General features: G+C 33.7%; 1 protein-coding gene across 1 annotated transcript in view; it reads left to right on the top strand.

Annotated features, from left to right (window-relative positions):
• Positions 1 to 21,338, top strand: part of TBC1D32 (TBC1 domain family member 32) — a 249,792-nt gene that overhangs the window by 217,131 nt on the left and 11,323 nt on the right. Inside the window, exons 32-33 of the mRNA XM_004044609.4 lie at positions 6,041 to 6,181; positions 21,142 to 21,330. Coding sequence (XP_004044657.2) covers positions 6,041 to 6,181; positions 21,142 to 21,330 — 330 coding nt within the window. The remainder of the gene's footprint in view (positions 1 to 6,040; positions 6,182 to 21,141; positions 21,331 to 21,338) is intronic.

The following is a 21,338-nucleotide window of genomic DNA, read 5'->3' as shown; positions in this document are numbered from 1 at the left end:
TATTGACTTGTGTTTTGTATTGTTGCTTGGTTAAAAAGAATCTCTGGCTGATTATGGTATAAGAAAATCATTTATTAGGAAGATATTGTAACTATTTTCTATAGAAAATTATATACATTTTGTAAATCTATACTGAGTGTTTATTAAAGTATCGTAATGTATTTTAAAAGATTTTACTAGTCTTATGCAATCTCAGAGGTTACTTTAGAGGTAAGTATATCCCTCAATCAATTTATAATGTTTATGTTTATTTTATTTATTTGTTTATTGCCTGCTGTTAAGATTTCCAACTAGGGGAAACTGCCAAAACTATCAGCTATGCTAATGTTTCTCAAACCTTTTCCATGACATGTTGCATTTGGACAGTGAAATCACATGACAGTCAAGGATAAACTAAGGAGATTGGCAAGTATCTATGTGGAGATGAAAATATTCATTAGGTGTTTTTTTACAATATATATTTGTGATAAGGAAAATAAAATCAATTCATCATGGAATACAATAAATATTAAAATTTTATAATGTTATGCTTCAAGTAGCTATATACAGTTACTTAAAAAGATCATCCAATTCTTGTTCTTCACCATAATGAGAAATTTTCCTCCCATGAACAGAGAGAAACTAATGGCAAAAAAAGTATGCACTAGTTTTTCTGCAATCAGTAGAACTATTTTCCTGCTGTTAACCAGAATTTGAGTAATTCTATTCCTTTAAACTGTACTTTAAGATTTTAAAAAATCTAACAGCCTTTTCTCTTTTTCGCTTTCAAATGTAATGTTGAAAATCTTTTGATAATGGGTATGGATTTTGTGTCCAATCATTTATTCTTCTGTGAAATATTTTAAAGTAATGTCTACATTCCACTAGTCTTAACAGTTCTGCCTTTAGTGTTCAGATTATGACACCATCTAAACATCACCAGTGAATCATATTGAACCATAATTTTGTAAAGTTGCATTTATACTTTGAGCCTATAAAATAGTACTTTTTTTCATAACATCAACGATCTTGTGTTCTGATAGCATTTCTTTCTATAAAACTGAAAACAAGCAGGACTCTAGCAGCTTGAATTTTATTTGACTTACCATTTTGATAGCATCATTGAATATGGAATATATGAATGGAAGGGAGTGACACATTACTGGCTCGGGGTTTTCGGAATGATCTCTTGATGTAAAGCCTTGACACCTTTCTACTGATGCAGCTACACTGTCAGTGAAGACTTAATGCAGTGCCTTCCATAGCATCATTTTTTCTTTTCAATTACAAATACATCAAGTTGAATGTTTTATTACCAGTAGTTTGTTTTGATGCTTCTTCGTAAAACAGATGACATGCTGTTAAGATTCCTCTACAGGAATTCTATCTAGAACTGTTAGCTAAGTGCTGCTACTAATATCTTACATTTATACGACAGTATAAATGTTTTTGACTAACAATCTTTTGAATTGCTATTTCCCCTACGTCACTTGACTTGATAGTACATTCAGTAAGTCTTAATATATTATTTAAAAGTGATACCTTTTATATTTCATTTATTCCATTGTCTCAAACATTGTGGTGACGGTTTCTATGCAATTTGATAATATGAACAAATCTGCAGCATGGTGACAGACACTTTGGCTATAGCTGTTGATAGTACAAACTTGTCTACCTTCTTTAGCTCAGCCTCACATTATTGTAATCAACCTCAAAAGAAATCAACCTATTTCCTCAATTCTACTTACCCCAACCTCATTACCCTGTCCTATTTTTTTACCTTTTTTATAGCCTATATCAAGTCCTAATATTTATTTATCTATCTGTACGCTTAATGTAAGTTCTTTGAAAACAGTTTTCTGTTTTGTTCATAGATGTGTCCCAAACTATAGGCCCATAGTAATCACTCAATAAATGTATGTTGAGTGTGTAAATTTATATATTTTTATATATATATATATAATTTTTTTTTTTTTGAGACAGAGTCTCACTCTGTCGCCCAGCCTGGACTGCAGTGGCATGATCTCGGCACACTGCAAGCTCCGCCTCCTGTGTTCACGCCATTCTCCTGCCTCAGCCTCCCGAGTAGCTGGGACTACAGGTGCCTGCCACCATGCCCAGATAATGTTTTGTATTTTTAGTAGAGACCAGGTTTCACCATGTTAGCCAGGATGGTCTCGATCTCATGACTTCGTGATCTGCCTGCCTCGGCCTCCCAAAGTGCTGGGATTACAGGCATGAGCCACATAAATTAATATTTTAATAGAAATATGTAAGGATCTGTAAGCTTTTATTACTCTAGAAAATGTATTTGAAAGATATTAGGTCCCCTGCATTCATAAGAATGTTGTAAACAAATGACCTTAAAAAGGTTTAAAAAAAATAAGCTTAGGATAAGCAAAACAGGAAGTAATGAAACATTAATTTGAAGTTCTTAAAATTTTATAAACTATGACTATATTACTCATATGAGATAAAAATAGTTTGAAAAGTTATCCTTTGAAATCATTTACACCGGAAGAACCCTTTAATGTATTGATTTAATTAAATTATCTTCAATTATTCTTTGCTACTAAGAAAAAAACTTTGTAGATGTTGAAATAGTTATTCTTTATGGAGTTTGATCAAGAATCAGAGTTTGGCCAGTTGTTAACATTGAAGCCATTAATAAAATGATATATTTTTAAAAATCAGGAAATTATTTTCATAGTAGAAATATCTAATTTCAAAGAATAAATTAAAGTAGTGATCATAAATTTCCTTTCTCTGTAAAAGCATATGAAAAAGGAAATCTAATTAAACTGAAATAAAAACCAGAGTATTTTACATGCACATACAAACAAAACTCCACTGATGATAAATCAGGCTAAAGTAATACTCAAATGAAGTAATATAGTTCAACAGGAAATTCATGCAATAGTTATAATATAGGGTAATCACTACAGAAGCCTTCCCTTACTCTTCTTAAAATAACAATTACCTAGTTCAGAAAGTTCGTGGATTTAAAAATTCTAATTGTATTCAAGTATAAATTTACATTTAAATTTTACAGTTATTAGAATGGCATGACATACTTGTTACCCCTTTGCAGAACATCAACAAATGTAAGCCATGTGACCAATCACTTGTAGGAAAGATGTCTAGTGTAAAACCCCTTCCCTTTCTTATATGTGACTATAAGTCTTAATCATATTTGCCGATTCAGTTTTCCCATTTTTTTTCTGAGAGGAGAAAGATTGATGTTATCTAGAATTATAGAATCAAAGTTTTAAAAATCTGCAAAATTTTTTGTTTACCTCTATGCATGATGCACAAGTTAACTACAACATTGCTGTAAAGCGTGGCGCATCCTTTGCCCACAAAGTCTGAAAGATGGAGGACTAGACTGGACCAGACTAGACTGAATCCATTTGAATTGGAGAGTTTCAAATCTTTCTAATGGGGTCTTTCTATTTAATTTTCATAGCAAAGTAGAACTAGTTTTTTTCTTATTATCAGGAATAAAATGACTCCCCAAAAGATCTATAATGGAAGAAAAAAAACTAAGACTGTTATGTTTTTTTAAGCATAAATCTTTTATTATTAATCACTAAAGTAATATACAGTATTCTGAAGAGTGTTATGTTGTAAAGTCCTTGCTTCATGTTATGCCACTTTCTAGGATCTCAAAGCCAATGTCTTTATTGACAATTTTTTTGCACTTTGTCTTAGCGTAGTTTATATATTAGACTATTAATTAGATGATGCTAAATGCTGTTGTCCTGCATGTGTTCCATTAATCCGATATTCTGAATGATAAAGAGTTACTGTCCTTTCAGAGAGTGGTGACTGTCTTTTCAGAGAGTGGTAGACAGGACAGAGAGTTACTGTCCTTTCAGAGAGTGATAAACAAATTACATCAAAACTCTATAAGTATAATAAACAATTTATCATTTGATGATTCAGAAGACCTCGTATTATATTCATGTGACTTAGAGCTCTCACTATTGATCTAGTTTTATGAACAATGTTTACTGTAAAATAGAGGCATGAAATGGTAATTAATAGACCAACTAATGAAACTTTTTATATAAGTGAGCTTACTTTATGACAAAAAGAAAAAACACTAATGATTGCATACTGTGCAGTCTGTGTGTGCAATCATTAGTGTATTTTCTTCTTGGCATTCAGTCAATAATATGTTAAGCATCTATTCTATGCAAGGCTTGGTATCAGGAGCTGTGTTACCACAAAGTATGGCAAACTTTCTTCCAACAGAGTCTAACTTATAAGAGTAGAAGAACTCTTACCTCAATTCAGGGAGTCCATTACATAACAATAACTTATTTTCCTTGAAAATATAATTAGTAAATCTATTGTCTTTGTCTCTTAATGGACCTACTCTAAAGGTATTTCTAATGTAGCCTAGAAAAGACACTGCATATGAATCATTTCCTATACATAGAACTCTTATGCTACTATTAGACATGTATTCAGAAAATTATTACCTAAGTTTGCATGGAAAAACTAAAATACACTTATGAGTTGATTTTTGTTTTCATATATGCCTATTAGATTTAGTCATTCTACAAATAGTCATTAGTGAAACACATTGCAATATTTCACGAAAGAAGATAAATCAATGGATACTGTTTCTCATTCAGTCCATATTATTATTTTAACAACTCAGTAAAAAGTTTTCTTTTTGTTCTACATATCGATATAAAGTTGGCTACAAGATATCCATTTACTGTGCTATGCTTCATTCATTAATGCACAAAAATAATGTTTTTTTCAAGTACTGTGAGGTATCTCCTGGAGAAACCTTCATAAATATACATTTACATAAATATTTATGTTTCTACAAATATATATTTCTGCAATGTGAAATAAGTCATTTATGATGAATGATAAAACCGAAAAACCACTGTAAATCAACTTGCTGATTTCAGAAACTTTAGTGTATAACTCAAACCTAAATTCTTAAAAGCATCCTAGCATTAGCAATAAGGCTTTACATAAATCTTCTGTATTTCAACTCATATAATTGCTATGAGTTTAATTTGTTTTAATTTAAAAGTATTAACTTTATTTAAAAAGTTTGAAAATAAGATTTATCCAGTAAAAGCAAGAAGATAAGATGCCTTTTTGGCAGTCTTTTAATTATGTAAAGTCTTCAGATCTAATTTGATTAACTTTTTTTTGTTGATATAATTACTAGTTGAACAGTTTTTCTTTACCTAAAATTGTATCTTCAGGTTTATTACTCTTTGTTAAAAAACAATTATTATGGGTATATGTTGGCTTTATAGTAATACACAGTACATTATTGATCATTTGCAATGATAAATTGTACCTAAGAACTAAATTGAAAAAATAAACAATATGTTTGTAAATATAGATGTGTGTATATATTCACATATATATAAGTAACTATCAATATAAAATTATATGGAAATAAACATACATTTTATACAAAATAGTTGGCCTGAGAACCTTGATGGGAATGCCTTGTGCACTTCTTTCCCAGTTTTAGAGATGAGTTTCTCAAATCATTCCCAATTTGAATTATTATTAATTCAGGGTCAGATTTAGGCTAATATCAACATAGTAAAGGGTACAATGCAAATATCTTCAAGAGCTGACAAAGCTAAAATCCTTTGACATTATAGAATCATTGGCCAAAGCCAAGAATATTAAGCATATTTCAGTACACTTAGTGTTAAAATGTAAAGTATTACTCATGTACTCACTTATATGTGTATTTATTCTTTCATGTAACAGCCCTCCTCATCTTTCCACAAGGATTTAATTTGCCAAGATTGTAAATTATTAACTTTTTTCCTGAGTCTTGGAAGGTATATAACACTGCCTTTATCAAAATTTCTTCTTTCAACACTGTTTAACGTTCTGACTTTTTACTTTACATAATTATATTTACAGTGATTTGTTATGCCACCATATTAATTTTGAAGCAGCAATTTACAGCAAAAGGAAAATAGGTATGTTGGATTATTTTAAATGATCTATATTTATTAAATAATAAAATTAATAAAATTTTTAATTTTTCTCTTTTATGCAGAGTTACCTTCCTAATGACACTGTAGAATCTGGCATCCATGCAGTATATTTTTGCAGCACCCATTATATTGAAATGCTACTGAAGGCTGAGTTGCCTCTTGTGTTTTCAGCTTTTCACATGTCTGGTTTTGCACCATCACAGGTAATCCATAAGGGAGTAGCATTTCTCCAACTCCTTTATCTCAGTGTCTTCAAATAAAACTGTGTTCTCATCAAATAAGGAAATACCTTTAAATTAATAAAAGTGTATTTAAAATCCTCAAGCTAGCTTTTCTCCCCAGGCCTGTTATGATGTAAGTTTGCTTTATAATGCTTTCTACCATTCACAGAATTTCAGCTATTCAGGGCATAGACCTTCTGAAAGTCTGTATGACATGTAGGTTTTTAATGGAGATGGTAATACTTGCTTCGTAATGCCAGTGATTAACTGAGGTAACAGAGGGCAAGAATTCTTACCAACATTGTTTCGTATATGATATACTTTGTCTTATCTAACAAAAAATCCCCGCGGATTAACCTGTGTGCCTCAGCTTGGTTTCTACTGTCGGGATCTAGGAAGGCTTAATGTTTTTTTCTAGGGCCTCGAGTTACACAGTGCACAACCTTGGTGGTCATATACAGCCACAGATCCTTCTTTCTGTGTATAGCCAGTCCTTCGTTGGTGGAGGTGTGCATTGTTGCTTCACTATGTTATAATTAGGCTAAAATTAATATTGTAGGGTCTAAACCTTCATATGTCTTTAGAATTAAATCTTTAGGTCAGGGTCTGAGAGAGCAGAGATACTTCATCTAAAGTTGTAACTATTAATAGTTTTAAGGCTCGTGACTCATATTATCAAATGAATTTGATTTTATTCTCCTAACGGAAATGAAGACTGTCCCTATTCTTCATGTTTGGGTATTTGGTTTTTTCAAAACTAATCACTAATTTAATAGGTGAAAATTGTTACCCTTTTAAAAATTTTGTGTTTCTTTGAACGTTAGTAAGTTTAATGATATGTCCATAATTTTGTTAACTAATTGAATCTCATTAATTGCCCACCTATCTTAGAGTGTTTCTTATTGATTTGTAGATATTTTAAAGTAGCAACAACTGTCCAACTTCCTTCAATTCCTAAATTATATATTACTTATTGTAACTTTGTATTATGTCTTAATGTTGAGTAAGAATAAGCCTATCATTTACTTTCTACTTTCCTCTAAAAAGTTAATTAACTATTTCTGTATATACTACATATACTTTGAGATGAGTTTGCTCAATTTAAACTGGCCATTTAAATTTGGATCAGACTTAGATTGCTATTATGTTAAATTATAAATTACTTGGAGAAAAATTGTGTTATTATACTCAGTCTATCTAGGAAGATAGTAAGCTTTTCCATTTGTTTGTTCTGTATCATATCTAGTAAAACCATTTCTTTTTCCACATGGATATGGTACATTTCTCATTACAGATATTGCCAGTGAGTGTAGTTTGAGATCTGTTTCAATTTTATTTTCTCTTTGGCTATGGTTAATAATTACTAAATATATATCTTTTTATATTCATTATTATATTTTTTCTAGACGTGTCAACTTACTTATCTTCTCCATCTTTGTAATGTTAATGTACTTTGTTTCATTTTATTTTTATTAAATTATCTAGTTCTTCCAAAATAATTCCACATAATTGTTTATATGTTTTAGACTTGAATTATTGAGAAATTATCCAGCATGTTATCGTTAAGTAGAGTCTATTAGAGAGAATTATTCTACATCAGTGCTATAGAAGAATCCTTCCAGTCTTGGATTCTAAAGTATTGAATTTTATCTCATTTCTTTAATTAAATTATAGTGTTGAATTTCACCAATATATTCTATGATTAAGATTAAGTTGATCTTGGGACTTCTTTGATATTTTTATGTGATACAGTAATAGATTTCTTAATAGTAAAATATCCTTGCATTCCTTAGATTTATCCTATAGGGAATCTTTTCCACTTAATTAGACAGTAGTTTTTCTTGATATTATATGAGCTTTCATATTTATTTTGAAGAAACTTTATATCATTTATTAAATTTATTTGTATGAGATTATTCTTCCTATTTTAAACTTTCTGAAGTTAATAAGAAATTTAAACATAGCAATGAATTGCATGTAGTGTAAAGGAATACTCTTCGTTGGCCAATTTTTGCTCTTGCTATATATACCTAAAACATTTTTTAGAACTTTAAATCACAAAATTTTTTAACTCTAGTCAGAGGCAGTTGTTTAAACATTTACCATAAGCTCAATAATCAATTCTTTCTATTCTTCTAAAAAGCTCAACTGGGAACAGTATCTTCCTGAGAGTTCCCTTTTGCTTTTCTAATCTACGTTAGTGTAATGTGTATTGTCTAAAGCATCCAATAATTTATAAATCTCTACCATATACTCTTTTGTTATATATTCTTTAAGTTCTAGGGTACATGTGCACAACGTGCAGGTTTGTTACATATGTATACATGTGCCATGTTGGTGTTCTGCACCCATTAACTCGTCATTACATTAGGTATAACTCCTAAAGCTATCCCTCCCCCCTACCCCCTCCCTACAACAGGCCTTGGTGTATAATGTTCCCCTTCCTGTGTCTATGTGTTCTCATTGTTCAATTCCCACCTATGAGTGAGAACATGCAGTGTTTGGTTTTCTGTCCTTGCAATAGTTTGCTGAGAATGATGGTTTCCAGCTTCATCCATGTCCCTACAAAGGACATGAACTCATCCTTTTTTATGGCTGCATAGTATTCCATGGTGTATATGTGCCACATTTTCCTAATCGAGTCTATCATTGATGGATATTTGGGTTGGTTCCAAGTCTTTGCTATTGTGAATAGTGCCGCTATAAACATACGTGTGCATGTGTCTTTATAGCAGCATGATATAATCCTTTCAGTATATAACCAGTAATGGGATGGCTGGGTCAAATGGTATTTCTAGTTCTAGATCGTTGAGGAATTGCCACACTGTCTTCCACAATGGTTGAGCTAGTTTACAGTCCCACCAACAGTGTAAAATTGTTCCTATTTCTCCACATCCTCTCCAGCACGTGTTGTTTCTTGACTTCTTAATGATCTCCATTCTAACTGGCATGAGATGGTATCTCATTGTGGTTTTGATTTGCATTTCTCTGATGGCCAGTGATGATGAGCAGTTTTTCATGTGTCTGTTGGCTGCATAAATGTCTTCTTTTGAGAAGTGTCTGTTCATATCCTTCTTTTTGATGGGGTTATTTGTTCTTTTCTTGTAAGTTTGTTTGAGTTCTTTGTAGATTCTGGATATTAGCCCTTTGTCAGATGAGTAGATTGCAAAAATTTTCTCTCATTCTGTAGGTTGCCTGTTCACTCTGATGGTAGTTTCTTTTGCTGTGCAGAAGCTCTTTAGTTTAATTAGATCCCATTTGTCAATTTTGGCTTTTGTTACCATTGCTTTTGGTGTCTTAGTCATGAAGTCCTTGCCCATTCCTATGTCCTGAATGGTATTGCCTAGGTTTTCTTCCAGGGTTTTTGTGGTTTTAGGTCTAACATTTAAGTCTTTAATCCATCTTGAATTAATTTTTGTATAAGATGTAAGGAAGGGATGCAGTTTCAGCTTTCTACATATGGCTAGCCAGTTTTCCCAGCACCATTTATTAAATAGGGAATCTTTTCCCCATTTCTTGTTTTTGTCAGGTTTGTCAAAGATCAGATGGTTGTAGATGTGTGGTATTATTTCTGAGGGCTGTGTTCTGTTCCATTGGTCTATGTCTCTGTTTTGGTACCAGTACCATGCTGTTTTGGTTACTGTAGCCTTGTAGTATAGTTTGAAGTCAGGTAGCATGATGCCTCCAGCTTTGTTCTTTTGGCTTAGGATTGTCTTGGCAATGTGGGATCTTTTCTGGTTCCACATGAACTTTAAAGTAGTTTTATCCAATTCTGTGAAGAAAGTCATTGGTAGCTAGATGGGGATGGCACTGAATCTATCAATTACCTTGGGCAGTATGGCCATTTTCACAGTATTGATTCTTCCTATCCATGAGCATGGAATGTTCTTTCATTTGTTCGTATCCTCTTTTATTGTGTTGAGTAGTGGTTTGTAGTTCTCCTTGAAGAGGTCCTTCACATCTCTTGTAAGTTGGATTCCTAGGTATTTTATTCTCTTTGAAGCAATTGTGAATGGGAGTTCACTCATGATTTGGCTCTCTGTTTGTCTGTTATTGGTGTATAAGAATGCTTGTGATTTTTGCACAATGATTTTGTATCCTGAGACTTTGCTGAAGTTGCTTATCAGCTTAAGGAGATTTTGGGCTGAGACAATGGGGTTTTCTAAATATACAATCATGTCATCTGCCAACAGGGACAATTTGACTTCCTCTTTTCCTAATTGAATACCCTTTATTTCTTTCTCTTGCCTGAATGCCCTGGCCAGAACTTCCAGCACTGTGTTGAATAGGAGTGGTGAGAGAGGGCATCCCTGTCTTGTGCCAGTTTTCAAAGGGAATGCTTCCAGTTTTTGCCCATTCAGTGTGATATTGGCTGTGAGTTTTCCATAAATAGCTCTTATTATTTTGAGGTATGTCCCATCAATACCTCATTTATTGAGAGTTTTTAGCATGAAGGGCTGTTGAATTTTGTCAAAGGCCTTTTCTGCATCTATTGAGATAATCATGTGGTTTTTGTCTTTGGTTCTGTTTATGTGATGGATTACGTTTATTGATTTTCATATGTTGAACCAGCCTTGCATCCCATGGATGAAGCCCACTTGATCATGCTGGATAAGCTTTTTGATGTGCTACTGGATTTGGTTTGCCAGTATTTTATTGAGGATTTTTGCATCGATGTTCATCAGGGATATTGGTCTAAAATTCTCTTTTTTTGTTGTGTCTCTGCCAGGCTTTGATATCAGGGTGATGCTGGCCTCATAAAATGAGTTCGGGATGATTCCCTCTTTTTCTATTAATTGGAATAGTTTCAGAAGGAATGGTACCAGCTCCTCCTTGTACCTCTGGTAGAATTCAGCTGTGAATCCATCTGGTCCTGGACTTTTTTTGGTTGGTAGTGTATTAATTATTGCCTCTATTTCAGAGCCTGTTATTGGTCGATTCAGGAATTCAACTTCTTCCTGGTTTAGTCTTGGGAGGGTGTATGTGTCCAGGAATTTATCCATTTCTTCTAGATTTTCTAGTTTATTTGTATAGAGGTGTTTATAGTATTCTCTGATGGTAGTTTGTATTTCTGTAGAATCGGTGTTGATATCCCCTTTATCATTTTTTATTGTGTCTATTTGATGCTTCTCTCTTTCCTTCTTTATTAGTCTGGCTAGCAGTCTATCAATCTTGTTGATCTTTTCAAAAAAACAGCTCCTGGATTCATTGATTTTTTGAAGGGTTTTTTGCGTCTCTGTCTCCTTCAGGTCTGCTCTGATCTTCGTTATTTCTTGCCTTCTGCTAGCTTTTGAATGTGTTTGCTCTTGCTTCTCTAGTTCTTTTAGTTGTGATGTTAGGGTGTCAATTTTAGATCTTTCCTGCTTTTTCTTGTGGGCATTTAGTGCTATAAATTTCCCTCTACACACTGCTTTAAATGTGTCCCAGAGATTCTGGTATGTTGTGTCTTTGTTCTCATTGGTTTCAAAGAACATCTTTATTTCTGAAAGGGATCAATTCAACAAGAAGAGCTAACTATCCTAAATATATATGCACCTAATACAGGAGCACTCAGATTCATAAAGCAAGTCCTTAGAGACCTACAAAGAGACTGAGACTCCCACACAATAATAATGGGAGACTTTAACACACCACTGTCAGCATTAGACAGATCAACGAGACAGAAAGTTAAAAAGGATATCCAGGAATTGAACTCAGCTCTGCACCAATCGGACCTAATAGACATCTACAGAACTCTCCACCCCATATCAGCAGAATACACATTCTTCTCAGCACCACATCGCACTTGTTCCAAAATTGACCACATAGTTGGAAGTAAAGCACTCTTCAGCAAATGTAAAAGAACAGAAATTGTAACAAACTGTCTCTCAGACCACAGTGCAATCAAAGTAGAACTCAGGATTAAGAAACTCACTCAAAACCACTCAACTACATGGAAACCAAAAAATCTGCTCCTGAATGACTACTGGGTACATACCATATACTCTTTAATTTAAAACTGGACTAACAAAGACTATGGGAAAACCTTGCTATACCTCAAGCCCTGCTATATCAATTTAGTGATTAAAAAGAGACTATCCATCTAGTAATTGGATATATCTTTATCAGTTTTATATATTTGTATTAGTTTGAAACTACATACAAATAGCAGATTTATTTAATAACAACCACTTCATTATTTTGAAACAGTAATGCTCTTCTTTCTTTTAAGGTAATGTAAAAATGTCCTTTTAATGACTCCCCATGTGAGTTAATCTGTCTTAAGAAATCGTATCATTGCTCTGTTGATATTATTTACCATTTTATTGCTAATTATAAAATATGAAAACAGCTTTTAAGTAACTAAATAGGTATATGTGATTAAGTAATTATTTGGATACAAATTTCATACCTTATTCATTTTGATCTAATTAGAAGCAGTGCTTTTTGAAGTTGTGTATTTTTAGGCACTGAGGATTTGGTTGATTAGTGAAGGATTTGTAGGCAGATTGCTAAATGAAATACACAGATCTCTAAAGTAAAAATAAGCTCAACTAGAGTACAAAAAATTAAATGTAGCAAGAAATGCATATTTGTTGTATAGTTTCTTTTGGTAATAACTAAGTTTGGAAAGAAAATAGAAATTTGAGTATATATTATTTTTAAATGAGCAACAGAAAATCACATGTTCTAATTAACTTTATGACCAATTTTATCTTCTGTTAAAAAAAGTCTTACTGTATTTTGTTCATTTTCCTGGCTTAAGAAGTACCATGTATCTTTAATGATTCATCTTTTATAATTCCTTGGAGTCACTATCCTGCATATCTTTGATTATTATATTGTACTATGTCAACAATTAGGCTAACACAGATAATCCCCTGGATATAAAGTATAAAAACCTGCATGGATTTTCTCATTTGCTCATTTTTCCCCCTATTATGAAAGCAGGATTATAGAAAACTGTTTCATTATTTTTTTGTGACACATTGCTTTTTGAAAATGTAAAATTATACAAATGCAAAGCAGGATATGAATGCTGGGCATGGCCCTTGTTCAGAGTCAGATTTATAAAGGCATATGTCTTTATAAATGTGTATGTCTTCCCTCTCTTCATGTTTTGGATGTTGCGCCTTGAGATGATACCTTCTCCCTTCCTGTGAGTTATTTTTGCTTGTCAGTACTTATCCTTTAATATATGTCCAAATGGAAATATCCTGGATCATATACAAGTGGATGATTTTGCTCTGTGTTTGTACACTGCTTTGTACACACTTTGTACACTGCTTCTGTACCCCTCTTTTAGTAGAAACACATGTACATTATTTGTATTCTTTGCCTTGCTCTTTTTAGTTGAAGATCTTTAAAGGTATGGATATATATGTGCCTCACTTCAGGTCCCTTGATTTTCTGACACAGTGTCTTGCCAAGAAGTGCAACAGAAATAGTCTTATGTTTTTCATGTTGCTTCATAGTATAAAGAGTGGTTCTTTTTTCATTTAAAATTTTAACCTTTATTGTGTGACAGATGGAGAAATTCACGATCAATGAAGTGAATTGACTTGCGGAGGTCATTCAGATAGTGTAAGGACTTGAAACCACTTTTATTCCAAAGTTAGTTTTCTTCCTTAGTTTACTGGTACTTTTTCTATGATGAAAGCAAATGAAGCCAGAGGAGTTGTTAAAAATAGTGTCTTTGAATCAGAAAACTTTATCATTTATAAATCATACCTATTTTGGCTTAGTCAAGCATCTGTAGATAATTGTTTTAACCAAACTTTTTTGACTTAATGTTTTATTATTATTATTATTATTATTATTATTATTCTACTTTAAGTTCTGGAATACATGTGCAGAACATACAGGTTTGTTACATAGGTATACACATGCCATGGTAGTTTGTTGCACCCATCAACCCATCATCTACATTAGGTATTTCTCCTAATGCTCTCCCTCCCCTAGGCCCCCACTCCCCAATAGGCCCCAGTCTGTCATGTTCCCCTCCCCTGTGTCCATGTGTTCTCATTGTTCACCTCCCACTTATGAGAGAGAAGATGCAGTGTTTAGTTTTCTGTTCTTGTGTTAGTTTGCTGAGAATGATGGTTTCCAGCTTCATCCGTGTCCCTGCAAAGGACATGAACTCATCCTTTTTATGGCTGCATAGTATTCCATGGTGTATATGTGCCACATTTTCCTAATCCAGTCTATTATCATTGATGGAAATTTGGGTTGGTTCCAAGTCTTTGCTATTGTGAATAGTGCTGCTATAAACATACGTGTGCATGTGTCTTTATAGCAGCATGATTTATAATCCTTTCAGTATATACCCAGTAATGGGATGGCTGGGTCAAATGGTATTTCTAGTTCTAGATCCTTGAGGAATCACCACACTGTCTTCCACAATGGTTGAACTAATTTACAGTCCCACCAAAAGTGTAAAAGTGTTCCTATTTCTCCACATCCTCTCCAGCATCTGTTGTTTCCTGACTTTTGAATGATCTCCATTCTAACTGGCATGAGATGGTATCTCATTGTGGTTTTGATTTGCGTTTCTATAATGACCAGTGATAATGAGCTTTTTTTCATATGTTTGTTGGCTGCATAAATGTCTTCTTTTGAGAAGTGTCTGTTCATATCCTTTGCCCACTTTTTGATGGGGCTGTTTTTTCTTGTAAATTTTTTTGAGTTCTTTGTAGATTCTGGATATTAGCCCTCTGTCAGATGGATAGATTGCAAAAATTTTTTCCCATTCTGTAGGTTGCCTATTCACTCTGATGATATTTTCTTTTTCTGTGCAGAAGCTCTTTAGTTTAATTAGATCCCATTTGTCAATTTTGGCTTTTATTGCCATTGCTTTTGGTGTTTTAGTCATGAAGTCCTTGCCCATGCCTATGTCCTGAATGGTATTGCCTAGGTTTTCTTCTAGGGTTTTTATAATTTGAAGTCTTATGTTAAAGTCTTTAATCAATCTTGAGTTAATTTTTGTATAAAGTATAAGGAAGGGGTCCAGTTTCAGTTTTCTGCATATGGCTAGCCAGTTTTCCCAGCACCGTTTATTAAATAGGGAATCCTTTCCCCACTGCTTGTTTTTGTCAGGTTTGTTAAAGAACAGATGGTTGTAGATGTGTGGTATTATTTCTGAGGCCTCTGTTCTGTTCCGTTGGTCTATATATCTGTTTTGGTACCACTACCATGTTGTTTTGGTTACTGTAGCCTTGTAGTATAGTTTGAAGTCAGGTAGCATGATGCCTCCAGCTTTGTTCTTTTGGCTTAGGATTGTCTTGGCAATGCGGGATCTTTTTTGGTTCCGTATGAACTTTAAAGTAGTTTTTTCTAATTCTGTGAAGAAAGTCATTGGTAGCTTGATGGGAATAGCATTGAATCTATAAATTACTTTGGGCAATATGGCCATTTTCATGATATTGATTCTTCCTATCCATGAGCATGGAATGTTTTTCCATTTGTTTCTGTCCTCTCTTATTTCCTTGATCAGTGGTTTGTAGTTCTACTTGCAGAGGTCCTTCACATCCCTTGTAAATTGTATTCCTAGGTATTTTATTTTCTTTGTAGCAGTTGTGAATGGAAGTTCACTCATGATTTGGCTCTCTGTTTGTCTGTTATTGGTGTATGGGAATGCTTGTGATTTTTGCATGTTGATTTTGTATCCTGAGACTTTGCTGAAGTTGCTTATCAGCTTAAGGAGATTTTGGGCTGAGATGGTGGGGTTTTCTAAATATACAGTATCACCATTGATCCCACAGAAATACAAAGTACCATCAGAGAATATTATAAACACCTCTACACAAATAAACTAGAAAATCTAGAAGAAATGGATAAATTCCTGGACACATACACCCTCCCAAGACTAAACCAGGAAGAAATTGAATCCCTGAATAGATCAATAATAAGTTCGAATATTATGGCAGTAATTAATACCCTACCAACCAAAAAAAGTCCAGGACCAGACCAATTCACAGCCGAATTCTACCCAGAGGTACAAAGAGGAGCTGGTGCCATTCCTTCTGAAACTATTCCAAACAATAGAAGAAGAGGGAGTCCTCCCTAACTCATTTTATAAGGCCAGCATCGTCCTGATATCAAAACCTGGCAGAGACACACACAAAAAAGAAAATTTTAGGCCAATATGCCTGATGAATGTCGATGCAAAAATCCTCAATAAAATACTGGCAAAGCAAATCAAGTAGCACATCGAAAATCTTATCCACCACGATCAAGTCGGCTTCATCCCTGGGATGCAAGACTGGTTCAACATACGCAAATCAATAAATGTAATCCATCACATAAACAGAACTAATGACAAAAACCACGATTATCTCAATAGGTGCAGAAAAAGCCTTTGACAAAATTCAGCACCCCTTCATGCTAAAAACTCGCAATAAACTAGGTATTGATGGAACGTATCTCAAAATAATAAGAGCTATTTATGACAAACTCACAGCCAATATCATGCTGAATGGGCAGAAACTGGAAGCATTCCCTTTGAATACCAACACAAGACAAGGATGTCCTCTCTCACCACTCCTATTCAACATAGTGTTGGAAGTTCTGGCCAGGGCAATCAGGCAAGAGAAAGAAATAAAGGGTATTCAAATAGGAAAAGAGGAAGACTTAGTGTTCTTATGAGAACCTTTGAAGATTGTTTTTTAATTCTAGTTACAAGGGGGAATAATTTACCTCAGATAAAATAATGTGCACCTCAGTGTGGCATCTTAATGTCCTCTGGCATAATCTTAAGTATGGTTCAAGAACAAAATTGCCTAGGAAAGCTATGGTAGATTTTAATGCATATTGTGCAAGTGATTTTCCTTCCTTACAAACCTAAAAAGCTATTTAAATGTCTTAAAGTGTAATTAGTTCTATATTATGTATGGAGTGGTGGTTTACCATAAAACAAAATTCATTTGTTTCACTTTCTTTATAAGCCCATTTCATTACTGTTGATAATAGCATTTTTTTCTAGTGAATATAAAGACTCAACTGATCGTTTTTGAAAATGTAATAATGTATTTTTGAGACATATAAATGGTAATTTGTCATTTTCTGGCAGAATTACATGTCTATTTATTGTTTAACACAGCAGACTCATTTGTAGAGCTCTAAACGAGGAATACACTGGGAAAAAAATTTGAAAATACGTATCCACAAATATGTTATTATAGTATTCTTTATAGTATCTAAAGACTAGAACCACTTCAAATGTCCATGAATGGGGCTTGATTGAATAAATTGTGGTTTATCTACAATGGAATATTATGCAGTTGGAGGAAACATCTTTGGTAGGAGAAAGGGATGGAGGAAAGGCAGGGAACCTGTAGGGGAAAAGTAACTTAAGACACGTATCACCCAATCAGAATTTGAAATTGTCTAGTTCATGTACAATTCTATCTTCCTTTATATATGTTTTTAAAAATTTCATAATAATTGTTAAAGAAAAAACTACGTCATGTTTGTTTGGACACATACTATTTCTTCTGTCCTATTAGAATTCTAGGTTGTCAGTTGATTTGCAGAACTTTATAAAAATACAGAAGTGGCCAGGTGTGGTGGTTCATGCAGGTAATCCCACCACTTTGGGAGGCTGAGATGGGTGGATCACTTGAGGTCAGGAGTTTGAGACCAGCCTGACCAACGTGGTGAAACCCTGTCTCTACTAAAAGTACAAAAATTAGCTGGGGTCTTGGTGCACACCTGTAATCCCACCTACTCAAGAGGCTGAGGCATGAGAATCATTTGAACTCAGGAGGCAGAGGTTGCAGTGAGCTGAGATTGCACCACTGCACTCCAGCCTGGGTGATGGAGTGAGACTGTCTCAAAAAAAAAAAAAAATACAGAAGTTACTTGCTCAGAGATTAAAATTTATGACTCATAGCTCAGCATTCTTCTAGGGATACGGTGTTTTGGAATTCTGCTGTTTCAATGTAAGTCTGAAGTACTTGCAAATATAGTAAAACCAATATAATTTCTACCAAGCAAAAAGGGTCATATGTTTAAAAAGGATGTCTCCCCTTTAATTTGTAAACTTTATGAAACAGGGATAAATTTCTTTTGTTCACATAAAAAATGATAATATTACCTTGTACATATTAGGTGGTCAAAAAATATTTGTTAAATAATAACATCTATACCTTTGTTATAAAATAACATTTATATAGCACTTTTTCAAAGTACTTTGTGTTACAGTCTCTCAGTTTTCCTCCTCAAAATTTCCCTCCCATGTGATGGAAAAACATAGGTATTATATCCATTTAATGAAGAAAAATACAATGTACAGGAAACAATGCTTGAATGTATATACATGCCAAAAAATTATAACTGCATTAGAAACTATGTATAATAATGAACTGTTGAAGATTCTAGGGTGACTTTCCTTTAACCAATGTATATGGTGGACAGAAGCTGAGACCCCACATCTTTATCAACTTCCCATTCACTCCTGAAACTAACAATTGAGTGGGAACTGTTTTCTCTAGCTGTGGAGATTGTTTGTATTTATTTTCATTCTCGAATTGTTTCTCCTTTGTTATCCATCCAGAGACTCTAGATTTTCATTAACACAGTATGGCCTTAAGTTGATTGGCATTAATAGCTGTAGCAAAGAACAGAGAGAGAATCTTAGCAGCAGGGCAACAGGCAATTAAGGAATTATTGCTTCTAGTCAAAGTACTACTGACTGCTTCAGTCTGCCTAGTCGAGAGGGAGCAGGAGATACTTCTTCCTCAGTCCACTAGAGCCATATTACAGGAATTTATTGGGGTCTGGGCAATGGAGATTTAGTAATGTACTCTGCATGCCACCCTATCCTCCATGTTGCAATTTGGGAGATGCATCCTATTAATTCCAAGTAAACAGTAAAGTAGGACCAAGGAGAATTTAATATATACTGCCTGTTGACAAATATTGGTTATTCATAGATATATTCTAATTTAATATTGAGTTAAAACTTATGGGCTCTTTGGAAAGATTTTGGAACTTAACAGGAGGGGAACATTATAGTTGTAAAGGAAACTCTTACACCTGAGAACAGAATTAATAGCCTTATTTAAAGGTTAATAATTGATATGACTAATAATGTCTGGAAAACAAAAATTCAATAATACCCTCTGGTATAGGCTGAATTGTGTCTGTTCAAAACTCACCTGTTGAAGTCCTAACCCCACTACTTCAGAATGTGACTATATTTGAATAGGGCCTTTAAAGAAGTAATTAACTTAAAATGAGGTCATTAAGTTGGACCGTAATCCAATATCACAAGTGTCTTTATTAAAGCGGAAATTGGGACACAGACATGTACTAAGGGAAGTCCATGTGAAGACACAGGGAAAGACAACCATCTATAAGCCTCAGAGAGGCTTCAGAAGAAACCAGCCCTGCCAATAGCTTGATCCTGGATTTCTCCAGAATAGTGAGAAAATAATTTTTTATTGTTTAAGCCCCCCTGCCTGTGGTTCTAGCAAACTAATACGTGTTAGTTTGTTCAAGTCAGTTAAAAGCAGGATCAGCATGCCAAAAGTTTGAATCAAGGATATAAAAAACAACTTTCAGAACCTTTTCAAGAATATATTTTTAGAAAAACAAAATGATAGACAACAAAAGGAAATTTTGTATATCTGTGTCCTCTATACCTATGACAAATTGAGATAAGCCATTAAATCTTTTCCCTTTTCCTCCCCACATCTCCAAAAAAAAAAAAAAACATAAAACTGAAGGAGAAGAGATATTCAATAAGGGGAATCTTTTGTCGAAGGTAAAGTAATTTGTAAATCATAAATGAAAATGAAAATATTGGAAAGTAATTGTGTTTGTTTCTTATGACTATAGTAACAAAGTACCATGAACTTGGTGGCTAAAAACAACAGAAATTTATTTTCTCACAGTTCTGGAGCCAAAAGGACATAATCAAAGTGTTAACAAGGCTATGTTCACTCCATAGTTGCTAAGGAAAGAACTGTTACCTCTCTCCTGGTTTCTAGCAGCCTTTAGAATCTTAGCTTGCAGATACATATTGCTTCTTCATATGGTGTTCTCCATTTGTGTCTTTTCATTGTTTTCGTTTTGTCTGCCTGTCTTTGTGACTGTATTTCCCCTTCCTGTAAAGACACCAGTCGTATTGGATTAGGGCTCACCGTAATGACCTCATTTTAACCTGATTACGTCTGTAAAGACCCTATTTTCGAATAAAGTTGTATTATGAGGTTCTGGGGGTTAGGGCTTTGACATATCTTTTGAGTGGGGCTCAACTTTACCCATAACATTGATGTATCAAAATGTTTCCAGTATTTATAATCTCTGTGTCATTGCTATTGTTTTTTCTTAAACTTTCCTGTTTTCCACAGTGGGCACGCATTGCTTTTATAATCTGAACAAATGTTATTCAAAAAATAAACAGGAAAAAAAATTCCTTTTGTAAAAGTCTCATTTTTAAAATATTCTCTGCATTAGCTCCCAGATTTTATGTTATGTAATTCTGTTAGGTTTAAATTGTTTTCTGATTCAGGAAGAGTCCATTTGCATTAATGTAACATTTAGCAATCTGTCAGCTGCATAATTATACATCTGTGGTTGTAGGTAGTATAGAAAAAAAAACCTCCCATCTCTGAATTAAAATAGTCTCTTAGCATTTGTTATCTGTAGAGAGCAGATTGGTGTTTTGGGTAAGAGGAGCACGATAAGAATAAAGAAGGCATTGAGTAATAGGTATATGAGGAGTGTGACCACTATCAGTTACCCTTAAGGCCTGAATTCCAACGCCATGAAAGTTTTTTTCACAACTGAAGCAAATAGGAGAAGCATCCTTTTTAGGCATCTATGAAGACTGTCTTTGTATTTTGATTAAGCACTAAGCTTTTCACTGGTTTTGTATGAGTTATTGGTTAATGTTTTTTAAAAGTCAAATGTGGTTTTATAAATTTTTTAATGAACTTACTACTTTGTTTTTTTTAAAGATTTGCCTGCAATGGATAACCCAGTGTTTTTGGAATTACTTAGATTGGATAGAAATCTGCCATTATATTGCTACTTGTGTTTTCCTTGGTCCTGATTATCAAGTGTATATCTGTATAGCTGTATTCAAACATTTACAGCAAGACATTCTACAGCACACTCAGACTCAAGATCTGCAAGTTTTCCTAAAAGTAAGTAT

Source organism: Gorilla gorilla, chromosome 5 (genome assembly GCF_029281585.2).
Source record: "Gorilla gorilla gorilla isolate KB3781 chromosome 5, NHGRI_mGorGor1-v2.1_pri, whole genome shotgun sequence".
In the NCBI taxonomy this organism is placed as follows: Eukaryota; Metazoa; Chordata; class Mammalia; order Primates; family Hominidae; genus Gorilla; species Gorilla gorilla.
The sequence above is the reverse complement of the archived record's forward strand: the minus strand, read 5'-3'. Positions and strand labels throughout refer to the sequence as shown.